Source organism: Protobothrops mucrosquamatus, unplaced genomic scaffold (assembly GCF_001527695.2).
Source record: "Protobothrops mucrosquamatus isolate PMUCROS unplaced genomic scaffold, P.Mucros_1.0 scaffold1546, whole genome shotgun sequence".
Classification (NCBI taxonomy): Eukaryota; Metazoa; Chordata; class Lepidosauria; order Squamata; family Viperidae; genus Protobothrops; species Protobothrops mucrosquamatus.
The window spans coordinates 57,706-71,012 of record NW_015387716.1 but is presented as its reverse complement, the minus strand read 5'-3'; the positions used below and the strand labels follow the sequence as shown (position 1 = coordinate 71,012).

The 13,307-nt window shown below is 37.9% G+C and overlaps 1 protein-coding gene across 1 annotated transcript in view; it reads left to right on the top strand.

Annotated features, from left to right (window-relative positions):
* Nucleotides 1–13,307, top strand: part of FNDC1 (fibronectin type III domain containing 1) — a 46,736-nt gene that overhangs the window by 8,353 nt on the left and 25,076 nt on the right. Inside the window, exons 7-10 of the mRNA XM_029285348.1 lie at nucleotides 1,652–4,321; nucleotides 5,030–5,148; nucleotides 5,238–5,349; nucleotides 7,575–7,940. Coding sequence (XP_029141181.1) covers nucleotides 1,652–4,321; nucleotides 5,030–5,148; nucleotides 5,238–5,349; nucleotides 7,575–7,940 — 3,267 coding nt within the window. The remainder of the gene's footprint in view (nucleotides 1–1,651; nucleotides 4,322–5,029; nucleotides 5,149–5,237; nucleotides 5,350–7,574; nucleotides 7,941–13,307) is intronic.

Below are 13,307 nucleotides of genomic sequence, written 5' to 3'. Positions count from 1 at the left end.
CCTAACACCCTACCCACTAGTGGCTTCAGCTGCACCCCTTCTTGCCACGGGGTCCTCCAGCACATACTCTCTGAAAAAATGTTGTTTTTGACAGAGCAAAGTTTTCCCATATTTAGTCGGATGGATCCTAAAACGTCTTTTTTTAGGCATAATGTTCTGCAGGGATTTTAAGTTAAATTCCAGAGCCTAGATCAGGGGTGTCAAACTGCTGGCCCACGGGCCAGTTTCATCGTACTGAAGCCGCATCCACCCCATTGCTGGCAATGCAAAAAGAGTTGTGATACGTCGTGACACGTCATGTGACGTGGCGAGTTTGACACCCGTGGCCTAGATGGTGGCAGAAGTTAGGCATATTTCATTGGTTAATCCAGAAGCTATATATGTACTATTTCCATTTTGCACTGGGTAATTAAAATATTGTAAGACTGTGAAAATCAGAATGTTCAGAAACAAATTTATATCATCAAAATGTTTTTCTTTGTTTCCTGATTCCGATGTTTGACTATATTCCCTAAATAAATATCTGACAGTTATATTTGAAACTGAATAATATTTTACTTTGATAGTGATCGTATTGTGTGGCATTTAACATCAGATATCATTTCTAAAAGCACAGCTGATGGCATTTCGTTTGTCCTAATGCTGAGTAACTAACATTTTTTTCCTTCCTTCCTTTTCAAGAATAAAAAAGCAGTAAAGTCTAGAAGTCTTTAAAAATTGATGTGTTAAGCTAAATTTTCATGTTCAGAAAACAGATTTTAACAACAATAACAATAACAACAGTAACAGTAACAGTAACAACAACAATAATTAATAATAATAATAATAATAATAATAATAATAATAATAATAATAATAATAATAATAATAATAATAATAATAATAATAATAATAATAATAATAATAATAAAGTTGGAAGGGACTTTGGAGGTCATCTAGTCCAACCCCCTGCTCAGGCAGGAAACCCTACACCATTTTGGACAAATGGCTGTCCAGTCTCTTCTTAAAAACGTCCAGTGTTGGAGCATTCACCGCTTCTGGAGGCAGGTTGTTCCACTGGTTAATTTATCTAATTGTCAGGAAGTTTCTCCTTAGTTCTAGGTTGCTTCTCTCCTTGATTAGTTTCCATCTGTTGCTTCTTGTCCTGCCCTCAGGTGCTTTGGAAAATAGCTTGACTCCCTCTTCTTTGTGGCAGCCCCTGAGATATTGGAACACTGCTATCATGTCCCCCCCTCGTCCTTCTCTTCATTAAACTAGACATACCCAATTCCAGCAACCGTTCCTTATATGTTTTAGTCTCCAGTCCCCTAATCATCTTTGTTGCTCTTCTCTGTACTCTTTCTAGATTTTGAAATATTTTATTAATATTTATATCAGCTTTTAATCCCTGTCAGTAAACAATTCTGAATTAATATACTACCATAATTATAATTTTAAAAACTAGAGATAATTACAATGCAATATGTTTTATTAGATTTACTGCAATATGTTTTATTAGTAAATCTTTTCTTTCTTTCTTTCTTTCTTTCTTTCTTTTTCTTTCTTTCTTTCTTTCTTTCTCTTTCTTTTTCTCTCTCTCTCTTTTCTTTTTTTCATAATTGTTTATTTTTTATATTTTTTTATATTTGTGTTCTCTTGTCTCTTTGTTTAGCCAATATAGATGAATTGAAGACAAATCAACAAACAAATACAGAAGAAGATTTGGAACCTAAAATGTCTTTGAAAATTATGCCTTCTTCCCCTTTTCTAACTTCTTCTGCCTTGTCTCAAAGTGCTTCACCATCCTCGTCTTCTAAGCATTTTTCTAGTCACTCAGTTACTTTTCCTGATGAGGTAGATTCAAAATATCCAGTTTCTGATCCGAAAAATAAAGTCTCAGATGGTTCAAAAAAAGAAGCAGAGCTGAAAATGGCTTCTCATTCTACAGAAGATTTGGTTGATTCTGTCAAGGCAACATCAACAATGCAATCCAAAGTTCAGAATATTAAAGGGAATGTTAAATCCCATTCCGCCATTAAACCTGCACACACTTTCACATCCTCAGATAAAGCACCTCTCAGGACACGAACGTTAGTAAGGGTAGGACAAACAAATCCTGATACGCCTAGATCACTACCATCTTCTTCCCTTCCCAAACATACAGAGGATGAAACAAAGGATCTAGGACAGGACAGACCTAACCTTTCTCCTGTGCCTAAAGCTACTGTAGATAATTTGCCTGTAGATAATGAAAGTAACAACCAACTAGACAATCTGGAGGATAAGCCTAGAACTCCAGAAGAGAGCCATTCAGTTTTACTTTCAAGTAAGCAACTGTCTGCATCTCGGAAGACAACTCATAGTAGACCCACCAAATTGCGTTTCCCTTCTATATCAGTTAAATCTCCTTCACCAACCGCAGCTGCAAGGTCTCAAAATCATTCACATCACTTCTCTTACAAACCAATTACGCCTGATACCGGCGATATTCTCAATAGTGATAAGAGCAGAGGAACAGAAAAAAGAGAGCAGAAATTAAATTCCAGGGCGTCTTCTCCCCAGGGAGGTTCATCTCCATCTGTGCAAACAAAGCCTCTCACATATTCTAATCGCCATGCCTTGAGAGATCCAAAAATAACTACCTCTGCTGTTTCTGCTGCTGCTACTCATACTTTACCTCATTCACGTGTTTTATCTTCTGATAAACATAAGTCCAAGGGAAGAGATAATTCTGATGACAGTGAAAATGAAAAGAGTGAAAGAGAAGGCGATGAAGAAGACAAACAAGGGTCATCATATTCTAGACCAAATTTTAGGCCCTCTTCAGGTCTGGCTACCTCGGAACGCTTTGATTTATTAAAATATAGATCTGTTATTACTTCTAACAGATTTGCAAATAGAGTTACCAATAACCATGATGCAAGAATGCAACCACCCAAAGATCCTTCTGCTACACAGCCTTCCAAAGTTCATCCTCAATTTCGTTCTCGTATAGCACCTGGCAGTACCAGTCTTAGGTCTAATTTCAATATCGATAAAAAACAGAGGAGTAAAAATGAAAATCCTCTACCATCCACTCCTCTCCGTAGTTACTCACCACCATTTTCTAAGCAGTCTTCTTCAGTAGATGATTTCAAAAGGAAACCTGTGGCTGAAACTAAGAGTCACCACAGAGTTACACCAACTAACAAACCTAATCTTGTAAACACCCAAGAAAATAACCATAATAAAGAAAAAGAAACCACAGATACAGATTCCTCAAGAATATCTGCAGAAAAATCATTTCCTCTACATTCTCCTACTTCCTGGTCTCAACTTGATGATGGCAAGATCAAGACTACATCTCCTAGGACAAAACAAACATCATCTTTGTCAAAGAAACCAAACACTGCTTTAGCCCATAAAATTGTACAGCCAGAATCCATTCGTTCCTCAAAAGCATTAACTGATTGGGCACAAGTCCGATCCTCTTTAAACTCAAGAAGTGATCTGATGTCGCTTTCAAAGAATAATAAAGAACTTACTGATAATGACAGTTCAGAAGACAAGGAAACAAATGTTAAAGAGGAGCAAAGAGGATCTCCTTTAACACCTGCCAAAGGAGTTCCCACATCTAGAAGAATATCTACATCTTTGTCTCAGGGAAGAACCCGCTCTCTTTCAAAGCATTTTAATTCTCGGTTTGATAGAACTGATGAAAGATCTCCAACTCAGTTGTTACCAGAAAAACAAGCTGGGTCAAGGGTTATAACTTCTACTGAAGTTACCTCTAATACATATAAATTGCCTTCATCTTCATCTTCTCAAAAATCTAAATATTTACAACCAACATCTACCTCTTCCAAAGACACAATCAGAGACTATCAACACAGTAGAGAAACTTCTTTGAAACAAACTCATCTTTCAGAGCCTCATTATCCATCTGGGTCTAGAATTTCAAGTAGGGTAGCATCCCAAATAAACAAAAAGCATGGACTTTTCCAGCCAACCCCTACAAAGGTTGAACTATCTCCAAAACTGCCCTCCTCTAAAATACATCAGTCAATTTCAAATAGTGATGGTGATTACGAAGACTATGACCAATCAGATGTAGAGAAAGATCCTATTTTGTCTTCATCAGCCAAGACTTCACAAATTTCTAACAAAGTGAAATCCTTGCCTAAATTAAACTTGGCTTTGCCACACACCTCTGAATTTGTGTCTTCTCATAGTCGCTTGACTTCTAGTGTTTCTCCAACACATTCCTCAACTTCTCCCTCAGTGCCTCCTATTCAACGAATACAGAACTCAAGATTATTAAATCCTTCTCAACGACATCAATTTCGATTTCCTCATAGACAAGGTGAAGTATAATTCATAAACTTTCTATTTAAATTGAAAGAGAAAAGTTTTACGTTTAGGCAGTAAGAATCTCATTAGGGAAACTGATTTGTTTTGGAGCCATCTCCTAGTTTTGTGTTATAAAGACTTGTAGTCTCTGAACTTTTGCACAGTTCTGCAGACAGATAACATTGAACCAGTCTTTCAGTGAAAATCATTTTGTCATCATCTCTCACTAAGAAAGCCATATTTTTGTGTAGGAATCAATAATCATATTAGATAGTCTTAATTCCTGGTAGATGTTTTTTAGATGTTTCACGTAGTGCCTATCCTAGGTTAATTAAATAAACATATTTATTAGATAGCACATAAGTTTTACATACTTAGGTAGTATATAGAATTGTAAAGCAAAGCAAAAAAAAATCTCATGAAAAAAATTAATGTGTGATGAACATGTTTTGTAGGCAAATGTAATGTGTAAACAAACACTAAAATAGTAGTGGCCATATGAAACATAGAAACACATTTTGTAGAGATACATTTACAATTATTAACTCCAATATGATTGGGTAACCTAGTTTAAGCAGTATATGTATGCCTGAAAGACACTTTTATGCATGCTCATTTATAAAATGTATTTTGTCATGTTGGAATGATTTGAATTTAATTGTCATTTCCCTGAATGGGCAAAATGTCTGATTGCTGTATGTTTTCACCATGTATGTTTCAGGTAATGGTAGGAGACCCAATGTGATGACAAAAACAGACCTAAATAATAAAATAGTTCCAAATAATAATGGAAAACGAAATGGACAAAAAATAATAAGTGGTCCACAAGGTGCAAAGTGGGTAGGGAGACCTTCTTTTAAAATGTCTGAAAGATTTTATTTTATATTCCTTTGAGTTGGAGGACCTTTCAATCAACATATTGCTTTTAGATTGTAGATCTTGACCGAGGGCTGGTGCTGAATGCTGAAGGGAGATATCTCCAAGATTCCCAAGGAAAACCTCTCAGAGTAAAATTAGGCGGGGATGGCCGCACCGTTGTTGGTATGTTGTATTCTTATGTTCTATAATTAAGGCCTTTTTTTTGTTCAGTAAACTTCCCAGAGAGTTCTACATTGTGATAAATTCTGAAAGTAAGTAAATTATTTGTTTACTTACTTGATTTATATACCTGCCCATTTCACTTTTATGTGACTCTAGGCAGCTTGCAATAAAACAAATGAAAATGTGAAATGGATACAGGGGATCCTTGACTTACAACAGTTCATTTAGTGACCATCCAAAGTTACGACGACGCTGAAAAAAGTGACCTGTGACCCTTTTCCATGTGACTGTTGGACCATCTCCACAGTCACACAATCGAAATTTGGACAGTAGGAGTCGCGTCCTGGAGCCATGTCATCACCTTTGGCCACCTTCCGACAAGCAAAGTCAATGGGGAAGCTAGATTCACTTAACAACTGTGCTGCTAACTGCAGTGATTCACTTAACAACTGTGGCAAGAAAAGTTGCAAAATGGAGCAAAATTCACTTAACAACTATCTCGCTTAGCAACAGAAATTTGGGGCTCAATTGTGGTCAGAAATCAAGGAGTACCCGTAATAGAGAACCAAAATAAAAACACATAGCAACTGGGCATGATCTAATTCAGGGCTCCCCAACCTATGGGCCATGTCATTGCATGTGACACCATTTCCGCATGCACAAGTTTCCCAGCTGTTTTCTTTCCCTCCGGGTCTCCAGCATGAAAAGGTTGGTGACCTCTGATCTAATTCGCCATCCATACAATCAGGCGATGGGCTCTAACTCATGCCCAGGGCTCCTGGCTCCTGGCTTGAGCATAAAACCAGGTTTTCACAGCCTTTGGATTGGATGAAGCCAATCTAAACTCAGATGGAAGGGGGGCCACAGCAGAAAAGGCCCTGCCAGCTGACACTCTCTTGCTGATGATACCTGGAGCATGCCCACCCTACCAGATTGGACAGGGCAGGTAGAAACAATTGGAGCGAGATAGACTTGTAAATAACCTGGCCCTAAGTCATGAAGGGCTTTAAAGGTGACAACCAGTAGTTTGAATTGTACCTGGAAACATACTGGAAGCCAATGCAGCTCATAGAACAGAGGTGTCACATTATTCAGATAACGTACCTAGGACCAGGCAAAGGCATCTGATCATATGAGCCTTTTTTCCCCCCACCTCTCAAACTCTTCTGTCAAGCAAAATGTATACCAGGAAGCCATCAAAAGATTTAAAAATGTGCGTCTCTGTTTACTGCTCTTTGGATGTCATTGCATAGTTTGCTAAAATGGAGCCTTTACACCCTCTGCCCCCCTCCCCCGCAAAAAATAAATGATTTGGGTAAATGTGTCACTGCCTTGAAGTAGCGTTCCTTGTGAAAGATACCACTGGCCTTTTTGTAGTTTGGTGACACAACCTGGTCTCTTTTCAATATCTGCTGTATTTAATTGGATAACAGTGGTAGCCTCAAGAATCTGCTGTTTCTCACAAAATTAAATAAGGTTGGAGAGGACTCGTAATGGCTGCTGCGTGTCTTACGAAAGGCATTTTGATCACAATGAATAGTTGCTTCATCAGTCTTTTTATTAAAAAGTCTGTGCACCATATGGAAAATAACGATTGAAGCTAAAGAGGGCTGCCTGGAAGAAGTCAGTATATTAGGAGGGGGTACTAAGGGTATAAACATTTTGTATGCAGGCACTCCTCAACTTACAACATTTTGTTTAGCGACTTCTCAAAGTTACAACACTGAAAAATGTGACTTATGACCGTTTTTCACAGTTATGACTTTTGCAGCATCCCCACAATCATGTGATCAAAATTCAGATGCTTGGCAACTGATTCATACTTATGACCGTTGCTGTGTCCCAAGGTCAGGTGATCACCTTTTGCAACCTTCTGTCAAGCAAAGTCAATGGGGAAGCCAGATTCACTTAACAAGTGGGTTACTAACTTATCAACTGCAGTGATTCACTTAACAACTGTGACAAGGTTGTAAAATGGGGCAAAACTCACTTAACAAACATCTCACTTAACAGCAGAAATGTTGGGCTCACTTGTGGTCATAAGTCGAGGACTACCTGTGGTACAGCCCTGAGAATGATTACTTAAATATTCAATAGTTCCGGCATCTTAAATGGCATGTGTCCAGTTTTCTAGACAATGACCTCACTTAAATCCAGTACTTCCCAATTCCTAATGTCCTAAGGCAGTGATTGAAGTACATTTCCCTCTTCTTGTCTTCTGATAGATTCTAAAGGAGCTCCAGTAGTAAGTCCAGATGGCTTACCTTTGTTTGGACATGGAAGGTTTAGCAAACCTGTAGCAAATGCACAGGACAAGCCAATAATAAGTCTTGGAGGTAAGCCGTTGATAGGCCTTGAAATGGTTAAAAAAACCACCACTCCTTATACAACAACAACTACAACAACTCCTGAACCTACGACGACTCCTGAACCTACAACTACAATTGCTACAACTACTCCTGAACCTACAACTACTGAGCCGCCAACAGAGAAACCACCACCTACCTGTCCTCCAGGCACCCATACAGAGAACGATGAACAAGGGAATCTTGTATTAGACCCAGATGGTCTGCCTGAATGCTATTCTGAAGGTACCCTTTCTTACGTTGGCTAAAGATCAGTAATACCTTTGAATATACCTACATCAAAAGTTGTGATGCGGGGGAAAGGCATCTATTTTCCAGCTTTACAGTTGCTGGGCTTACAAAACAGGTAAGATTCAAGCTATCAAAAGCTTGAATTAGCGGTTGTGGAAGAAGAAATAATTTCTTGTTCTCTCACATCTGTTGCAACGATAAATTGTTGAGCTGTTTAAACCAGCAAAATGGAGAAATAAAGCCCAAAATTCTTTAAAGCGTGCTTTAGGCAGATGTAGACCTTTATGTAGATAGTTTTTAAGCAAAAGTTAAACTCAGGAGAAAAACATTAACTATACAAAACAGTTCATTTTCAAGTGGGGCTTCTGTTCTGTGGTAAGCTTGTATCTCATCAGCCCCTGAGAGCATGTTGCATGTAATAATATCTCTCAAAGCTGACTTCTGTTCATAGAATCAGTGTCTTAGCTCTCCTGTACATTGATCATGCAGAAGTCACTTAAAACTCTTCTGTCAGTCCCTATAATGTGTAGTATCACTTCCCACACTGACAGAGCATTGGTATACTGTAATTGACCATTTATCAAGGGTAAGTTCTCTGTGGTGTATCCTTAATTAAATCTTAAGGAAAATGCTTCGGATTTTAGAAGAAGAGAAAGATTTTCCCTCATCATTTGAAGGAACAGAGAAGATTTTTTTTCCTGTTCACATTTGAATGCCCACTTAGTTTGTTGTTTATTTAGAAACCATCTGGCTCCTTGCTTGCTTCTTTTGGGGTAGGATTTCACTCCTCCTGAAGGAGCAGGAGGCAATCTGGTGGTTCTGGACATGCAGGTCCTGCTGGAACAGCCAGTGAAATCCAGGACAGAATTTGTCCAACTTCAACGAGTTTGCCAATTGCAAACATTCTTGGAGCAAACTTATTTAATTAATTAATTAGATTCCTATCCCATCTTTATTATTTTTATAAATAACTCAAGGTAGCAAGCATACTCCTTTCTCTTCCTGTTTTCCCTCTGCGGAGTAAGTTGGGTTAAGAGACAGTGATTGCCCCAAAGTCACGCAACTGGCCTTCATGCCTAATGCATTAGTGACGGATGTTCGTGCCTTTATGACGCTGTGCTTGAATTGCGACCGTGCACAATAGGCTACCTTTGACTCCTCAGAAACTCCTGTTGGACCAGAACGTAATACAAGAGCCAGTTCACCAAGGTAACACTTATACTGAGTTGGTTGCCAATATGTTTCCAGTGTGCTAGTTATGAAGTATAAAGCTCTTATGACCTCGGGACCATCTTCCCCAATTGGACGATGCCCAAACTGTGTGTGTAAATTGAGAAGCTGTGTTGAAGATTTCTACCCCTATCCCACAGGCCCTTCTCTTGCCTTATGGACAGCTTATACCCTGGGCCCAGGATAGCCCCCTTTCTGTTGATTTCTGAGAAGGTGGAATGGGCCTTTGGAGTGTAGAATGCAAAATATTGAGCCAGCTGCCATTTATTTATGGATGATTTAATCGGTTGGTTTTACTGAACGTGTTAGTATTTGATATGTGAAATGTCCAGAGTTTTTCATTGGAGTGGCATATATTGTAAGTGCTGTAGAGGGGGAAAAAGTGATAAATAAGTAAATGCTATAAGTAAATAAATGTAACATCATGAAATGGTTACTTACATTTAGCAGGGTGATAAACTATTTCCAGACCTCACCTACAAAAAATGCCTCAAAGTGTGGGATCTGGAATCCTTTAAAGGCAACCCAGAAGAAACTAGAGTCAAAGGACTAAACAATTGACAATGATTTTGAAGGATAAACCAAAATTGCAGCATGAAAGCAAGAGATGGCCAAAGTTTTCTTACCTCCAAAATGATATTAGGTAAGTCAGCATGTTTTGCATGTTTTTTTTTCCTGAATAGCATTACTTATTGATTTTTAGTACCACTGTGGAGTTAATTGCAACTCCTAACAACCTACTCAGTATGATCTATGATAAGGTTTACTAGAAACTGGATATCAGCAACATCTGCCATGGACTTTGCTGTTTATAGAAGCTGTGTTGCACTACAAATTGTTTTAAAAGTTGCCTACATGCAACATTAAGCAGTCCTCTCTCATGCAACACTATTTAAATTATGAGTATGTAATTTGCTCTGCTAAGATATGCAACAGAAACAAAGAAAGGCCATTATTAAAAGGGCATTATAGCAGTAATGATCATAGGAAGAAAGTGCTAATTCAGCTTTCCCAACTTGGTGCCTTCAAAATATGCTGGTCTACAATTTCTATAATTTCCACATGTGTGGCCATAGATCAACACATCTGGGAAGAACTAATTTGGTGGTAGCTTTTCTAAAGCTAATTACAGTAGTGGCCAAAATTGTGGAAACCTTTTGGGAAAAGTGTATTTTTGAGGTTTGATGGCTAATAACACCACTTTTTTGGAGTAGTACCATAAAATTATATATCAATGGAAAGATAATTTAATCAAGAATGTAATGCAACAAAGTTTGTTCAATTATCTGTACTGTATTCTATGAAAAGTTATAGCCAAATAACCAGAAAAAGGAAGCACAACTTGTTTAGGTTGATATCAGGTAGCTTTCCTTCATCTGATTGTAGCCAATGAGCATGAGTGTTTAGAGAGCCAATCAGGTGTCATCTTGTTTTGGCAATGAGTCAATCAGATCACAGTAGGATTCAGTTATTGATGTCATGTATTGAAGCTGAAAGGAGGACATTTGTCAGTGTGTTATGTGATCGCTATCAAGTTGGTTGGGTTTTTTTTGTGTTCTTTCATTTAGTGAGCTTGTAAAACGTAATAAAATTAAAGTAATGGTGCAAAGAGTTGACTGGTCACCCAGAAAGCGATGTAAAATAGTATTATTAAGTGAACAAGGCTACAGTTATAAAAAAATGAGAAGAAAAATTGGTGGAAACTTAACCAAAGGTGGCATTTCTACTGTACACTTTTCCCAAAAGGTTTCCATAATTTTGGCCACTACTGCAGGTGCATAAGGTAAAATAATGAACAAATTACTTACATTTAGTAAAAGTTTAAAAAAAATGGCAAGCCACAAATAATTCTTTAGCTGTTAGAAAACATCATCATTTCAAATGGTGTTTTTCAGTAGAGAGAAGACAAACCCATGTACATATCTGTTGTTTTTTTAAAAAACCAACAAATGCCGTTTTCTGAAAAGTTATATGCTTGCTCTTATGAAAGGCTATTGGTAGAGATTTCCAGTGTTCATGACAGAGAATAGAATTTTTAAGCCATCATGATGTTATGAGTGTAAACAACAATTAAAAGTCATTTTTAGAAAACTATGGTTATAAAGAACCCACAGATTTAGTTCTCTCATGTTATCTTGAACTTATGTATCAATATCTATCTGTCACAAATGAAAGCAAATATATGTGTCCCAGGATAATGTTGCAGGATCCAATCTGGGTCGGTCATCTCTGGCCCGGTGACCAACCCAGATTGGATCCTGCAATATCTATCTGTCTTTCTAGAGCATATTTTATATTTTATGACATGTTACAATGGCTCAAATAGAAGGGAGGACAAGGTGGGTAGAGGGGAATGCCAACATGGGCATGATGTGTATGCTGCAATTCATCTATTTCCCTCAGCTGTCCTGACAGAAGTCTATAGTGGCAGCTTTTATATGATTATGTCATGATGTGCATGTCAGCTTATAGTGACCCAAGAGGAGTCTACTATGTTGATTGTCTTGGATTCTTAGAATTCTTAGAAGAAAAGTGGAATATATGTCAACAACAGCAGTACAGTAATAATAAGGAATGGTGCACAAAGTCTTAATACTGATATTAGAACTGAAAAAGTCAATGTAGTGCACTTGAACATTTCATGACTCATAGTTTAAAACTTATAGGATCAGGCAGTACATACGTATTCTAAATTAAGAAAAAGACTATTATAGATGCAGAGAGAGTAAATGAGAACACAGATGTCAGTGGAATTCTCTCTGTAATAAAAATTAATGTTTATGTATGCAGAGAAGTTTGTTTTGGTGATGCATATGCAGAGGAGACTTGCCTAAATCATATTTTGAAATGCAATCTCTCTATCTCTCATCTTTCCAGCTACCACTTCTCCAACGGCTTTAACATCACTCTTTACATACTGTCATTCATGGTTGAAAGCACAGCAGTACAAGAACCAGTCTGGAATATACAAAACCTGACTCTGTTCAAAGGACCAGGATTTCAAGAACTTTGGGTTTTCAAGTCATTCAGATGGACATGCCGACAGGCCGACAGGCCAGATGTTAAGTGAGCTATTTTTGCTATGGACTGATTGAGCACCTGAGGTGTCCCTGGACAGCTCTCATTGAATGTGATGAGCATTTTCTGAACAACGGCTAGATGACAGAAGCAGTGGCCAATGTATTGCAAGAATGTTATCTATCCCTGTGTGGTGTTGGAGGATAGATAACAGCTTTACCACAGTCCTGCCAAATGCAATCAATATAATCTTCCAGTGGCCCTTCCAGAAAGTTCTCTTAGGATGGAAAAATGCAGCGGCATCTTGGGTCAAACACTTTGTCATTTCTCAGGAATCCGATCAATTGACAGCTTCCAAATGGACTCAGGGAAATGCGGTGCGAAAAGAATGCTGCTGTGGGTTTTGCTAAAATCTTTTGGTCCAATTTTCTCCTTGGGGTTTTATAAAAATGAGTTTAGCAGAGACGGTTGTGTTCCACAGACAAGGAACATTTGGGAAGTCCAAGTGATGCAGCAGTGAAATCCCAGACGGTTCAACATCTTTGAAGAACTATAGTCAACATTAAAAGCCACTTTTATAACTGCTGCTATCATGTTACTGGAAAATAGAGGCCCGTAAACATGAACAGTTATGAGCTTATTAAGGAACCAGTAGTTTCTAGGCTGCATTTTTTTCTTTTTTCTTTTAAAGTTTAGTAAAGCAAGCATTCACTCGAACTAGCTGCACTCAGAATTCATGAGACTGTGGATGACCCTTTAGATTACCTTTTCTGCTTAGATTATCCTTTTTGATCCTTTATACATGTTGAGTTCAGTCTATGGAGAGATCTGGGAAGGAAGGAAGTAGGTAATATATGCCAAAGAAGAATTACTGGCAACTCAGCTATAGAAAAATGAATGGTCAATTTTGTTTTGCCCTTCCCAGGATTTGCTTTGACATAGCTCCTAAAATTGTATTTTTCTTCTTAAGTCTGAAAGTCGCCTGAGATGAAGTGACAGTGCTTAGGCTTAGAAATGAGGAAATTGTTCGGATTGTGTTGCAATTGATGTTGAATAATTGAAGTGGACTAGTTTGGATTTACCTGCTTCCATGTTGTAAAATCTTCCAGAGAT